Source organism: Ochotona curzoniae, unplaced genomic scaffold, assembly GCF_017591425.1.
Source record: "Ochotona curzoniae isolate NIBS_2020 unplaced genomic scaffold, NIBS_Ocur_1.0 scaffold_3890, whole genome shotgun sequence".
NCBI lineage: Eukaryota > Metazoa > Chordata > Mammalia > Lagomorpha > Ochotonidae > Ochotona > Ochotona curzoniae.
Window position 1 is genome coordinate 24483454 of NW_024467115.1, and position 16308 is coordinate 24499761.

Below are 16308 nucleotides of genomic sequence, written 5' to 3' on the forward strand. Positions count from 1 at the left end.
AGAAGTCGGGCACATGACTCAGGCTTCTTTCCCAAAAAAAAGAAAGAGAGATTTAGTTGGGCTGTGTTTGACATCATTGTGCCTATCCCTCATTTGCTGAAAAAAAAAAGTGATGTATTTATCAGATTAGCTTGGTATAATGTCATTGGCCGTCTTTAACTTCTTAGAGCTCAGGTTCTTCATTTTGAAGCCAAACTGGCTAATAAGAAGACAGTATATTTATCGAATTTCAAAGACTGCAGATGGTATTAAGCATTTTGCAACACAGGTTTTTCATCAGACAGTTGGACTTAGAGAATCACATCATTCATTGTTTCTTATCTCGAAGGGTTTATTAACTTTGGTGCTTCTTCTTCCTGGAGGTTTGGGTACTGGTATTGGTTAGAGAGTACTGGAGGTCTGGGTACAGCCACCCAAAACTGAAGATAAAATGGTTCCAACTGTTCTTCCGAAATAATGGTAACACAGTTCTTGAATGAACTTCTGTCTCGGCGAACAGCTGAGAATGATGATAGGTTGTTAGAGTATGGTCAGATGGTAGTAACTTGTCATTCTGTAGTGCTGAAAAGTTTTGGAATATGTTCCCATTCACTGTTTCATCTATAAAGCTAGAAAACTGATAGATGTTATTTGTGATGACCAGAAAAGCTAATGAGCAAATCCATGTACTCACATTGGGTAGGGGGAGCTCCTGTGGTGTGGACTTGGCTATAGCACAAGGCTTGGGTCTGAAACACTTTACCTGGCTTCACCACGCTGCAATGTACTGTTTGTTTGTTTACATTTTCTCATTCATACAAAATTTTACTGAATTTTCACTCTTCTCTGTGGAGTACACAGCTGAGCCTTCAGTGGGGAGTTAGCTTGGTACAGGAGTTAGGACTGCGAAGAGGCCAAGATGGAGCCTGTGCAGCAGTGTCGCACCCAGCACGCACTGGAGGAATGTAGCAGATTATGGGGTCATGTATACACCCAGTGATGCAACTGTCAAAGGAGCTGGATCTTGAAAGGGTCATAAAGGATAAGCCCAGTGAATGTTTTTGGCCCTCTCTGCTTAGCGTTTGTGAGATCATCAGAGCAGGCAGGGTATCAGTGTTAAAAAAGAACTTTTTTATGAAGGACTGTAGCAGATAGATGCTTCACCCACTGATGTTCGAGTTGTCTCCCAAATGTGCTTTTAGGAGCTCTATGCGATTCTCAGGAATGTTCTGCCCTCAGTTACCTTCTAACTAAGGCTTCCCAAGGTTGCCTATCTTTTTGTGCATTGGTTTCTTGATTCAATCATTTGAATCATATGGAGCTATGATTTACTCAGAAAAAGCCAACCATTGAGGGTCTGAAACAAGTGCTTTTGAATTGCAAAGGTCAAGTTGGGTGTGGGGGAAGCTTCACATTGTCCAAGAACAGAAATAAGGACTTTGAAGCAAAAAGTTAGGATCTTCCAAAGAATTGAGCCTCGAGAAGAGCAAGGCTCAGTGCGTAACGGAGCATCAAGAATTACTTATCCGAGCAACAGGAAGCCACTGGAGGCTTTTAAGCAGCAGAATGACATGTTCTGATTTATTTCTCAGTTTAATGTCATGGTCTAGAAAATTTCAAGTGCATCTTAGCAAACTTGGGAGCTTGGCGTACAAGCAATTTGGCTGCGGATCGAATAAAGAAGTAGGACTTGTTATTTAAAGGGGACAACGTTCAACTCTAGCATATCCCACCTGTTTGCATTTCTTCATCCTTCATCTTAGTTCAGCATGGGGGATTGTGAGGCTAAGGCGGAAGCAGAGTGCCAGGATTCCCTTCCTAAGTCCTCCAGCTTCTCTTGGATGCAATCCCTCCCTACCCCCTCCAGGAGACCTGCAGGATCCTGTCTATGTCAGCACTGCCAGGAACAACTGATATTCTTGTTACATGCTTGGCAGCAACACATCATTTCCTCTGAGCTGATGATGCTATGCTTATGATGAAAATGAAGAGCAGCTGATTGACTTGTGCGTGCTTCTGGCCTAAGTTATGTACGCACTTCCTAATAACTGCTTATCCCTTAATCCCCCGTCCTGCACTGAGTTATAGCAGGTGGGGAGAAATGTTCCCAGACCATTAAACGGTAATTGGGAATCTCTCCATAGGCATTTAAAGTTGGACAAGCAGCAGTTTGTCCTGCTGCCTGGCACGAGAGGAGCCCAGTCATGATCATTGAGTGCCCCGGGTTCCAAAGATCCAAGGCGGTGGTGCCGGAGGAGCGTCATCAAGCTGATGTCGAGTTTTGGAAATTTGTTCAGACAGAAAACTCTTAACTGCAGAGCTGAATTCTCATATTTCCAATAAGGTCTCTGTTAGTCTCCCAGTTCAGAGCTCCATTTGGTTCAGATGAGAAGGCAGATGGCATGTAACAGGGAAAACAACACACCAGATTGTCTTACTTTTGTTTATTGTTTTCTTGGGTCGGTTTATTTTTTTCCTCTAATGACCTGTAATTCCAATTTCTTTTCAGCATGTGGTTTATATGCTTTTGAGAAAGCAACATGCCTTTAATAAGGTTGACCCTTTTCCCCCTATATTTGCATATAATTGGCTCTGCAGTGTTCCATAGGTAGCACTCTCAAAGATTTATGTCTCTAATATAGTCTGCCTAGCATTATTTTTTCTTCCTGTTTAGACTAAATTTCTTAATGATTATTGTCATTTCTCTCGTGCCTACACACACACACACACACACACACACACACAATGGTCAGATTTTACAGAGAGAAGGAGATAGGAAGATATTCTGTCTGTTGATTCACTCCCCAAGTGTCCACAGTGGCCAGAGCTGAACTAATCTGAAGCCAGGAAGCAGGAGCCTCCTCTGGGTCTCCCACGTGGGTTCAGGGTCCCTTGGCCGTAGGCCATCTTCCACCTCCTTTCCAGGCTGTAAGCAGGGAGCTGGATGGGAAGTGGAGCATCCAGCACATGAACCAGTGCCCAAATGGGATCTAGGCACATGCAAGGGGGGAACTTTAGTCACCAGGCTACTGCACCGGGCTCTACTTCCCTTTTTGCTACAGCTGATGCCTGTTTTCTTTGTGTAGACCAAAGCTTCAGTTTGGGTGTGCTTTTTGAGAGGAGGATTGAGTCTTTCTACCCATCTTCTGGCAGGGGAGATGTGTATGTGTTGTGATAGGTTGCTCTCTAAGAACACTCTTAGCTGAGTTGCCAAGCCCTGAGTCAGCTAACTTACCAGATGCCCAGTGTATGAACTAAGTTGTTACTAGCTGTTGCTCTTATGAACCAGAATGTCTTTCTTTACTGATACTGGTGGTGTACAAATATGTATACAGAAGCAATCACTGGCCTCCTTTACTCAGTCAGCACTTAAAATATCATCCTGCAAACATGGGCCAGCACCTACCTCTGGCTTTGTCTTCTCTCTCTCTCTAGATGTTCTTTTACCAGATAGTCTCTTGGCCTACCTGGTCACTTCCTTCAGATTTTTGTTTTTAAGTCTAACTCTAACCCTAAACTTAGCTGCTAACCTTAAGCCTAACCTCTGACACTAACTACTTATGTAAATCATTCCCACCCCAACCACCACCCCAGCCACCTCTTTTCCCTTATTTGTGTTAGATTGCTACTACAGTTAATCATATCATTTTGCAGAGTGACAGTGTTGCTTCCCTAATTGAGAAATGAAATGTGTCTTTTTATATCCTGTGCGGTCCTCATGTCTTGTGGGAAACCATGGCTTGTGACAAAAGTATTGTACAAACTCCAGAGCTAAGATGCTTACCCTTAGACACATGTGACCATCTGAATTTAAATAAGTTGTAATTATAGGAGATTCATTTCTTCAGTTATTTCCAGCAGTATTTCAAGCACTAACATCACAGGCAGCCAGTGTTGACTGGATTGGAATGACTCCATCAGAGCTGAGTCTTGCTGGTGAGAGCTGTTCTAGACTTACTCTTTAGGAGATTGTGCTGTTTGGAAACATGAATCAGCATGCTGATGAGACACAGTCCAACCTTTTGGACAGTTAGTCAGGATAGAGGAACGCATAGGTGTCCCAACCAGCAGCAGGGATGGTTTCCAGACATGTGTGGGCCATTTTGAATGGCACCCCTAATCCCGTTCAAGCCATAGACGATTAGATCAGAAGTAACTGGGTGGCAGGCACCAGCTGAAATTGCCAGTCCACGGAATCATGGAAATTAAGCTGCTTTGTTTTGAATCACTAAGCTGTAGATATGTTTAACATCATCAAAAATAGTAAAATCAAATACAAGTTTCTATTCTAATGATTAGTTGCAATATTAAAGCTATGTCTTGTAGAGTTGCCTCCTGGCATAGGGTGAGGAAGAAAGGAACCAGACAGAGTGAACCTACTCCACTGTTGACCATGAGAACAGCTCCTTATGTGTCTTTGGAGAGGAAAGATTGCTATTAACAAAATCAAAACCAGCTGCCATTGATTGCAAGCTAAGCTAACTTTAAAGATTATTTCTATGAGTTCTCATAGTAGATAATTCAAATAATCTAGAAGTAACTGGAATCTATTAATGATCTCAATTTAGGATGAACACATTTAAGAAAGTTTGCCATCTGTTGTTCTGCCATAGTTCAGAACCCTACATGGAATTTATGCTGAAGCATTTCTTCCTTCCTGTGCCATGCCCAAGCATTTCCTGAATGCCTTCTATAGTTAGGAGTGGTGGGAGATTTCAAATGATTAAGCTCTAAGCTTTACCCTGAGAGAATGCACAGCTAATGGAGGGGACAGATGCTTGGTCACAATGTGTCAAGTCGGGCTCTGATGAAGGAATGTGAAGTGCTTAGGAAATCACTGGGGAGGACATCTACCTTATTCTTGAATATAGTTACTGTGTGTAATGAGCTGTTACTTTGCAAATGTGTGGGACAGAGAGTAGAAGAGAAACAGGTTACCTAACATGTTTTGGGATAAGGAACATAATTACTTTATTGACAACTTTATGGAAGTATCATTCACCTCCACTAGAATCACCTTTTGAAAGAGTACATTTCAGTGGCTTTTAGCTTACTCATAAAATTAGGCAAATATTGTCACTACTTGGTTTTAGAAAATTTTCAGGCTCTGAAGAGGATTCTTATATCTGTGCTTGGTCCCTCCCCATCCTACCTCTGTGTACCCCAGCTCAAAACAACAGCTGGTCAACTTTGTTCCTCTGTTGACTTGTGCATTTGGGACATGTCTTGGTAATGGAATCATATACTGTGAGCTCTTGTATCTATCTTCTACTGACCATAACATTTTTATATTCTTCTATGTTGTAGCATTTATTAGTGAATCAGATTTAATTTTAAGAATATGCCACTTGTATTTATACATTCACTAATTGATGGGTATTTCAGTGATGTCAACATTTTGCCTATTTTGAATAATGCTCTTGTCAATGTTCATGAGCAAATTAAACGTGGACATATAAAAATGATTATTTAAAAAGTGTACAGGTGGAGTACAGAGAAAGAGATTGAGACAGATATCAGACATGGCGGTTTACTCTACAAATACAACAGCTGAAGCTAGGATAGAAGAGTAGGGAGCCAGGAAATCAGTTGATATCTGACACATGGGCCCCACTGCTTGCGCCATCTCCCGCTATGTTCCAGGGTGTGCATTACAGCAGGCTGGAATGCAGAGCAGGGTCAGGACTTGAACACCAATCTCCACTATGAGGTTCATATGTCCTAAGTACCATGTTAACCATCATGCCAAGTTCCTGTTCCCAAGTTCCTGTTACTTTTCCAGTTCCTATCTCTGTACATTGACAGAGTAACAGTTCATCCTACATGATTTTGAATTCTCTTCATATTGACACTCAAGTTCAACAGTTGGGTCGCATGTGGTAAACTCTGTGTTGAACATTTTTGAGGCGCTGCCAACCTGTTTTCCAAATTGCCTGCACCATTTTATCTTTCCACCGGCAGTGCACGAAGGTTTCATTTTCTTCACATCCTGAGCAACACTTTTTACTGTCTGCAAACAGAATTGCTTTGGATAGAAATATGAAGTCATTAAAATAGAAAAATCCTAATTAGTTTATGCTATATTCATTGAAAGGCAGCCCTTAAATGACATGTGATATTAGAATTTAAAGTTGAGTATGCTTTGTAGCTCTGTATACAAAACAACTCATTGGAGTCTAATTGCCTTATCATTAGTGTTCACCAGGTGTTTGGAAAATGCTGGTTTTCTTTTATGTCTAATTGAAAGGTAAAGGGTGGGGTGAAATGATTATATTAGCAATACTGCTGCAAGTTAAGTCTACGACATGCAATTAAGTATAATTGAAAAAGGACAAATTGAATAACAAAATTAAATTTGCAAAATAGATTATGAGCAGATATTATTAAATACAGTCTGTTCCCTAGGATGTGGGGTGATGATTTGGCTTTGGTGCCAGAGCTCCCTATGTCTGTTTACTTGGGGTGCTTCCAGTGGGTGCTTGTTGGCATATCAAAGAATTTCATCAGACATTCCCTAGGAAGCACCCTGTGTTGAGAGAACCTTTGTAATGAAGCCCAGGAGCTTAATGTGGTTAGGAGGGAAACTAGATTCTCTGGTGCCAAGGGCCTTTCTCCAACTCAGACTTGCTTATTATGAATATAGGAGTTTTAACAACAACAACAATAATAACAGCATATCTGGCATACTCCCTCCCTACCCCTGGTTTGCTAGCTCTTCATTGGCTCCCAGCAGTGCGGTCTGAGATGTGCCAGAAGCCCCACAGTGGTCCAATGTCTGACTTTGGCCTGAATCTTGAACAATAGTTGCTGCTATCATGTGTGCTCAACTGTTATTGGTTCCAGACACTGTTGCTAGATAGCTGTGCTAAAAGTTAGATATTAGAGCCAGTGAGTGTTTCAATATGTAATTTTAAAATATGTATCATTAATGACAGTTTTGATTTAGCTGCAACATTAAAATCTTCATTGACTCTTGCATTTAATGAATTTGTTGTTTTTAAACCTTTCTCAATTGAAGTCTTATTCAGAACATTTTTAGGATTGGGGGTGAAAATTTACCTCTACTTAAAAAGTCTGCAAAAGACAAAAACTATTCTGAGAATCAGAAATTTGCATGAAAAAATCTTCACTAGGGAAAAAATAGTCATTGCCTCAGTGTGGGAGATGGAACATCTTTTCAGATAATTGGAGACAGTCTTTCATGTGTTCTCTTTGGTTTAGTTTTCATGTGCTTTAATTTGTTTCTATCTGCAATTTTTTTCTTAGTGTATTCTAAAGAATCTAAAACACTTCTGAGGATCTCATTACTACTTGTGAAATTATCTTTCTTCTGCACCAGCGGATGTAATTTTTTTGTCAGTCTTAAAAGACAAAAGTATTTTAACAGGCTGTTTAAGCAATCTGACATTAGTGAAAACCCCCAAAACCTATCTTATGTTTAGTTCAAAAACACTGAAACAATTCCTGTTGGGTAAATCTTTTATTTTCATGCCTTTTACTTGCTTTGTTCCTGTTTAAGTTCTATAGGAGTCATCTTTTAGACATTCATATCTGTATGAAATTGACATTTTTTTTTTTTTGCATCTAATAGCTTAAATGCTGGTGGAGAATCATTCCCTTGGAAGTGTGGTTGGATGTTGTCCTGCAGAAAACATTCCATCATTTGGTGAGCACAGGAAGTTATGTATTCAAGTTTTGCTTCTCTTTCCACAGGCTCTGAGGCGAGAGTTAAAAGAGAAAGAATATTCTGTCCTGAATGCTGTGGACCAAGCTCGCATTTTCCTAGCTGATCAGCCAATTGAGGCTCCCGAGGAACCACGAAGAAACTTGCAATCAAAAGCAGGTAAGAATGATTTCTTTAATATATCATAAAAACACACTAGAGACACAAACTCAAATGCATTTCCTCACAGCATTTCGAATATAGCATTTAAAACTTTTATTGTTTTCATCAAATGTGCCATTATTCATCCATTAATATAGATTCTTTAATTTTGAAAATGAGTTTGCAGCATATTTCATATCAATGTTTAAAGCAGTTCGGGGCAGAACAATCCATGTATTTAAAAAGCATACTATAAGCATAAAAATAATGCCTCTCAGGCACAAAGTTTGTATTTCTTATTTAGCAGCACACTGCCTGAAAATAACCACAAGTAGAATGTTATTAAAAGCTGAATTGTACAGATATAAATATTTGAATATCTATAAACTTTTTAAACTTCTATTGAAATGAGATACCAAAGTGCTTTTCTTTTGCAGACTGAAAATACCATTTGTTGAATGTAACAATATATAGCACTTGTATACTTCACCTTAAAATTGAAATAGTATCTACCTTACCAATAGATAGGAATATGTCAACATACATTTCAGAAAAACTGCATAATGAATTTGGGACCCCCCCCCCACACACACATATATTTATTATGATTTTTCATTCTGATGCATTTTTAAGAACATACTTAATATTAAAAATATTTTGCCAGCATTCACTGCACATCGTAAAAGCAAACCAGAAGTGCTGCCTTGTGCTGTGTCCGACAATGTGCATCATGACCATTTATTACTTGCTAGGGAAGCACAGTTGGAAAATTCTTTGTTCTGCTGTAGCTGGCATTGATTATGGGTCAGACACTTGAACAGGTAGCCGTGTGCCTGCTGAGGCTTAGCAGGAAGTTCTGCAGTCTGCATAAATTTCCCATCAAGGGGAATGCCCCTTTGAATTTTGTTATGTGTGTTACACACACACAAACACACACACACAGAGTGCACTTAGTATCCTGTTGGGCGTTTGTTTTTATTTTCCTGCAGTGGTATCACTTGTCTTCCTTGCTAGCCCACTGGAATGCTATGTTATCATGGAATCTTCTACCCTCATCAAACCTCACATTCTCCAGATCAGTTCATTGTTGTTTCTGTCTTTGAAGATGTATTTTTTTTAATATTGAGTTATATCTATTCTACTTAGACATATAATTCTTGTATACACAACAAGCACACACAAACTGAGCTAATGCCACATGCACGGTCTTTCTTGTATTGGCCCAGGATGGTTTTCGACAGAATGAGTTGCTGCTCTTGGTGCCACTTGGCACACTGTTGTCCTCTGAATGTGGCATACGATATCTGCCCATGTAATCTGTCTCTCCCACTTCAGTCTGTCTGTGTTGGGTGAATCTTACCATAAGTTGTATCCATGTTCTTTTCCTGAATAATCACTTTTACTGACTGCGTTATGTACTGAAAATTTCTTGGCTTCAGTAATGAATGACATGAATGACATTTACATGTCTTTCTCATCAAAACTTGCAGTTTTCAACGAAGTTAATCACCCCTTGCACACTTCTAGAACCAATGCATTCAGTATATTTTTTCTACATCTTTGAGTGATCTTAGAACTGTCTGACATGACTGTGACACATTCCCTTCTTCCAGTTCTTGAGTTCTTATCAAAACAACACCTTGAGAAGTGCTTGTATCTCTAACATGGGATATTAAAATAAGTAAGAACCTTAGGGAAGAAGCAGTTGAAGCTTACTCACCTTACAGATGAGAACACTGAAGTTCACCTAGGAGCGGTGACCTGATCTCTAACATAAAAGCATTAGTAAGTGTATATTATGGAATGTGCATGTATTAAAACCCTTCAGAAGGGTAATTGCATCAGAACTTTTTGTCAGAATCTTGAGTCAATAAAGTATAACTAAATGGTAAGAACTGACTTGATAAAGAGTGGAAATCAATAATCGTACATTAATGAGTTTTAACATGAAATGGGAATATACACTAAATTTTTTATATACATAAATGATAACACACTATGTACGCCCTTTCTTGTATCTGTGGACAAACTCCTTTCCTCTATGTCACCCTGAGTCTGTTTTTTGCTGTAATCTTTGTATCTTGCTTCCTGCAGCTCCTGCCTCTGGATTGCTTAGGCCAGTAACCTTTGGGTCACCTTAGTCCCAGTTCATTCCATCGGCAAATCTTATTGTTGCTACCTTCAACATATATCCAGAGTCTTGTCTTTTTCACTACTTCCATCACAACTTCTCATTCGGATCATTGCAGGTTCCTTCAGCTCATCTCCCAGCTGTGCCTGCCTCTTGTAAGATATTTTCATCAACGCAGCCCTCATGAGCATTTGAAAACTGTAAACAATATCAGATCACTTCTCTGCTGCACTCCTCTGCAGCCTCCTGCTGCTCCTCAGAGAAGTCAGATCCTGTGAAATAGCTCACAGGCTGTATGTCAGCTGGCTGCCTGCTTCAGCTCTGACAGGGGCTCTGATTATTTTGACTTCTGTTTTTTGTTGTTGTTGTTGTTGTTAGTCTCCTTTGTAGATGTTTACCCAACCATCTTCCTGACCTGGGAGCTCTTCCTCTGGGTACCTTGGTGATGTTCCCTCTCTCCTTCGTGACTTTATCTATGGTCATCTTCTTTTTTAAGATTTATTTGTTTGAATTGGAAAGGTAGATTTATAAAGAGAGGTAGATAGAGACAGAGAAAGATCTTCTATCTGCTCCTTCACTCTTCAGATGGCTGCAATGGCTGGAGCTGAGCTGATTCAAAGCCAGGAGTCAGAGCTTGGAGCTTCTTCCAGATCTCCCATGTGGGTACACAGTCCCAAGGCTGTGGGCCATCCTCCACTGCTTTCTCAGGTCACAAGCAGGGAAAGGGATGGGTAGTGGAGCAGGTGGGACACAAACTGGTGTGCATTACTGGTGATGCTGGTAATTATAGGTGGAGGATTAGCCAATTGTGTCATTGTGTTTGGCCAGTCTTTGTGCCAGCCTTCCCCAAGCATCCCCTGTCTCAAGTTCAGTGTTCTTGGTATCCTTTTCCTGCGTTTCCTGTTGTTTATTTCCCTACATACTCTGCCAAATTATTTTACCTCTTGCTTTATGCATTAGCTCTTCCTCTCATACCACAGAGAAAACCAAGCTTTTTAAAAAATTTTATTTAATTTGCAGTGGTGTGTTGGGTAATATCTAGTTAACACTTGGCCCATGCTAGGGTTTTATTACACTGCTACTTATTGAAGGCATGGGTATTTTCACTAAGCATCGTCAGAGAAAGAAGTGCAAGGCTTATGCTCCTGAGGAAGTTTCAGTTTGTTTGTAGATCAAGTCTAGCACAAAATGGTGAGAAGGCAGACAATATGGAATTGTTGCCATTCAGGGCATCAGTGTGTCCTTAAGGATCCACATGTGTGCGAATCTACCCCCCACTTGGCCTACTAAAGAATGAGAGTTAGAAGCAGAACAGGTTGTTCCTGACACATCCAAATGGTGTGGTTAGGTGGTGATTAGATTCAGTGCAAAGGGACATTTGTGTCTGGGGACAAGCTCCTTAGAAGAGTGACGCAGGGGTCAGGAACAGGGTTGCTATGTGTTGGGGAAGCTCAGCAGCCTGAAGGTCAACGCTTGTTGCTGAATGAGAAATGGGGAAGAGGAGCATTTAGGCATCAAATACTGTGGGATTTAAATCATAGAGGACCTGGAAGCCAGGCAGGCCAGTTAGACTTCACGCACTGGATGGATTCATTTCTTTAAAGTAGAGAGAAATTTAACTTCATTTGTCTTACGTTGTCCAATTTGATTGATCTTCAGTGTGTGTGTTTGTGTGTGCGTGTTTGCCCTGCTTTCTCAGGACTATAAAGAGGAGGGACGTTTTTATACAAGTTTCTTCATAGTGAGAAAAGTGTTGTTATGTCACCAAATTTGTTTCACTTTAACATGGATTTTTCTCAGAGGCCGGTCATTTAAATGGTTTAAGATATTGCTTCTTGCGTTTTTGTTGTGCTGTTACACTCAGACTGCTTTTTCAGTTCCAGGTTCAAATTCTGGAGTTGGGCACCAAGAGAAAGACATATCAGTTGAACTCTGTGGGTTTTTATGTTTTGTTTTATGATTGGTGATTTTCATATTCTCAGCTTTCCCGATATTGTTTTCTGAAACGTGAGTTGATTTTACCTGCTGTTAAAAGTAAATGGAAGAAAATGGTCTGTAATGGCTTTTCTGCTTTCGTTGTTTACCATAACCCTCGTGCTGCTGCTGTCAGAGGCAGGGGGCTTTGAACTTGAGCTATCCTGTGGTGACACTGAAATACACAACGAGAGAGAGGAAGAGATCATGTTGGGTTTTTTGTTCAGATTTGTTGAGTATGTTTTGCATACCACGCCATAGAATACCTGCCTGTATACACCCATCTCTTTACTTCTAAGTAACTATTTCCAAAAGGAAACCCTTTTCTTCATGAATTTTTTTTTTATTAAATGCCTATCTTTTTTTTTCTCCTAGTTTTAATGAAATACATATATGGAACGGAGAGCAAGAAGGGAGAGAGAGAGGGAGGGGTCGTCTGTCCCTTGGTTCATTCTCCTTGCTTCTTCAATAGCCAGAACTGAACCAGCTAAGATCCAGGAACTCGACCCAGATCTCCCATGCAGGCATCGGGGTACCAGATATCCGAGCCATTGCCTGCTGCTTGGCATGTGTGCATCAGTGGGAAGTCGGAAGTAAAAGTAGAGCCAAGACTTGAACCCAGATAATTTGATAGGAGATATTGGCATCCCGAGTGGGTTCCTAAACACTGTGCCACATGTCCACTAACCCAGAGCTTTTCAATATTTTTGTATATTATCAATCATCTCATAATGTTATATGTAAATATTTGGAAAAAAACCTGTGACTATTATGGTTTTACATTAGGTTCTTATTCCTTTTCACAAGATGTGTTTCAATACTTTCTTAACTAATATCTTGGCATTCACATAGAATTCTATACCAAAAGCACAAACCTAGAGTTTACTTTCAGGTTGAAAAACATCCATGAGCCGCTGGAATGAGATCCAAGCTCTTAGCCCTGGCACAAGAAGGCTGCATGGTGATTTGACTTCATTTTTCCTGTCTCTCCCCAACTCACACTTGCAATAATTCAGGGTGTTCTGCAAGGAGTGGTTTTGCTGGCCTTGTCTTGTTATTCATCCTAGTTTTGTGCCTTAGGTTCCTTCTTGATCATATTGTTCCTTATCTCCGTGCACGCCTGCTGTTTGCCCTGTCTGACTTAGCCCCAACTTCTCATCTTCCTGGATGTTTCAACTGTCAAAACTCTCTCTGATTCCCTGTCACAGGAAGCTCAGTCCTTCTCTTTTCTTTCCTGACCCTCCTCATTTACTGGGAATTTGAAAAATGACCTGAGAAACCAACATGAATATTATATAGCTAATTATCATGTAGATTCTATTCTTAACTCATAGGAAAACCACTCAGGTACTTTCTCAGTGATTTTCACTCTTTAGGCAAGGTTGTAATGAGTTGAATTTGATGTTGAGTGAATTATGGATAGGTGGCAGAATGTAAGTGACGAGAAAGGGAAAGTTGATAACAAAAAGTATTTCTGGGGAGTGGGCATTTGGCCTAGCGGTTAAGGTGACTGCACCCCACCTCGGAATGTCTGGGTTCAATTCTTGCCTGTAGTAAATCCAAGTTCCTGCTAGTGCAGACTTGGGTTCTGCCACCTGCAGAGGGAGACCTGCGCTGTTTCCAGCCTTGTTCCAGCTCTGTCTTTTACCAGCCTTTAGAGGCATGAACCAACTGCTGCCTTCACCCCCACATACCTCTGTCTATCTCTGCGTCACATATGTAAAAAATAAATAAAAAATGATTTTACAAACTAAACAAATAAACAGTAAAAGACCAAACTGGCAATCTGACCATGAAGAGAATATTTTTTTACAACTTTTGATAATAAATTAAGAAAACGAAATTATGAACTATAATTTATATTTTGAAGGCAGATTATAGGTCAGTTAAGAATAGATATAGGAATTTATACTGTATCTAAGTTTCTTCCAAAATGACAACCATGAAAATATTGTTATATGGGGCAAATGTAATGATTTGGAAAACTCAGTTACTTAGAACAATGCATTCTGCCTAAAAATCATTATTAGGAAGATATTATTTTAGTTGAGCTGAAATTATATGAATGAGTCTGGACAGTCTACAAATTCCCTAAATTTGTCAATTGTCCACTTGTCTTGTTGGAGTAATAGGGAATATTTAATTTTATTTAATCTGTGTTATAGAAATACACACTTTCTTCTTTTATTGCTGTTAAGCTGTTTTGCTTATTTTTACTTGTCTAGCATTTGCTAAAATGTGGAAGCATGACTTATAATCCCACCTCCCAAAACTCTTCGATAGTCACTGTCAGGGCTGTCCTGTTTCTTGGGCGGATCATATGACATGGCGTCTCATTCTTTTAATAGCTTTTGTGATGCTGACCGAGGCCATCCAGCTGTTGAAGGGCGGAGGCGGAAATGGAGTGCCACGCCTTCTCTCATCCCTTCAGTTTTTCTCCTGTATCTGTTCTTTGCTGGAGCATCTGGCCACTGACCTGCTAGCTCCTCCTTGACTTGTTAACAACCTCTTTTCTCTCTTTCTTTAAATTTATCTGAAAGGAACAGAAGGAACAGAGACAGGGAGAGACAGAGCAATCTTTCATTTCCTGCTTTACTTGACAAACTGCCACAACAACCAGGGTGGAGCCAGACTGAGCATGGTGTCCATATTTCTTGGTTCTTCTCTCGTCCTCCCAATCTCCCGTTGCTCTTTCCTGTCTCAGCTCTGATTTCCTATGGAAACCACACAACTGTACAATGAAGCAGAGCCACACGTCTGTTCGGCTCACAGTCACAGTCTTAGATCTTGAATAGCCCCAATCTTCCGAGATGATCAGGCAACACCTGTTTCTTCTTGCCTGTTTGTATCTGGTTCATGCCGACTTGGATGTCGTCTGTTTGCACTGGGAAGTTTGTGCTTCCTTTCCTGTGCCTCCTTCCATGCCACGTGCAGGTGCAGACGGGCTGGCACGTGTGGTGCCGTCTCCCAACATGCACGTGGTCTATGACGTGAGGCTATGATATGGATCACTGATAAAACTGCTGATAATTTATAGGACATTTCACCTCTGAAATATATTTAACAATTTGAATTTTATTTTTTATATTTTTAAGAAGATTTATTTATCTCTATTACAAAGTCAGATATACAGAGAGGAGGAGAGTCAGAGAGAAAGATCCTCCACCGGATGATTCACTCCCCAAGTGAGCGCAACGGCCGGTGCTGTGCCAATCCAAAGCCAGGATCTAGGAACCTCCTCCAGGTCTCCCACACGGGTGCAGAGTCCCAAGGCTCTGGGCCGTCCTGGACTGCTTCCCCAGGCCACAAGCAGGGAGCTGGAAGGGAAGTGGAGCTCCTGAGACCAGAACTGGTACCCACATAGGATCCTGGCACGTTCAAGGCAAGGACCTCAGCCACTAGGCCATGGCGCCGGGCCCTATTTTTCATATTATTTATGTAGTGAAATAGTTTTTCAGCACACAAACTATTGTTTATATTTGCATAAGAAAAACTCATCCTCAACGTCTGGTATAGGCTTTAGGATGCTACTTGGGACTCTTGAGTCCTATAAGAAAGCATCTAATTTCTAACCCTGGATGCAGATCCTGACTGTAACTTCCTGCTTGTCTCCAATAGTTCCTTTCTTGCCATCCACGTGGGAGACTGCCTGCAGCTGGCTTGACCTACGACCCCACTCTGTAGGCCGTCTCAGGAGTTAGCAAATGGAAGGTCCTTCTCTCTCTCTGCCCTTTAAATGCATATGATTTCTTAAATGGAGAGATTTCAGAGTGTTGTTCACAAATTTACTCATGAATCTTTTGTAAAGATTGTTCTTGTGGAAGCACTGTTATTACTACAGCTCTTTTTTGAGGTTGTTTGAACACCATTTCTGTTTGGACCTGATGTTAATTTTGCTTCATTGAAATCACGTTTTGTTTGTCATCTAGTGTGTAGTTTTACTTGTGGGTATGGCCAAGCACAACTTTACATGGTTGTATGTGAATGTATCTGTGATTAATGGCTAATAATCGTCTTTGAGATGAAGTAACCAGTTTGGACTCATGTTTCCTTTTAGAGCCATTGACAGCCATGTGAATTTAATAGTCTGCAGTTTTTATACTCAGGTTATACTCTTTTCTTTTAGTTATTAAATGCTTCCTAATACTCTAGAGTAACAAATATTAGTAACATTTCATGTGTCTAATTAAAAATGTAATTTATTTTATGATAAGAACAAAGAAGTAAGAAATGATACATTTCATTCTACTATGTCCAGCCCTTGTGTGTCAGTAGTGGGAAACCTCAGCCAATAAAATTTTGTCCTTCACGTGAGCAAAAATGTGAAATTATTTTATGATTAGCAGAAATTACTTTTATACTGACTTCCAGTATACATTAAGGGTGCAGTAGGATTTTT

The 16308-nt window shown here is 40.3% G+C and overlaps 1 protein-coding gene across 10 annotated transcripts in view; it reads left to right on the forward strand.

Moving 5' to 3' along the window:
* Positions 1-16308, forward strand: part of UTRN (utrophin) — a 491247-nt gene that overhangs the window by 364000 nt on the left and 110939 nt on the right. For all 10 annotated transcript variants that reach the window (XM_040965592.1, XM_040965598.1, XM_040965593.1 and 7 more), the window contains one exon: positions 7693-7822. In XM_040965592.1, the coding sequence (XP_040821526.1) occupies positions 7693-7822 (130 nt within the window). The remainder of the gene's footprint in view (positions 1-7692; positions 7823-16308) is intronic.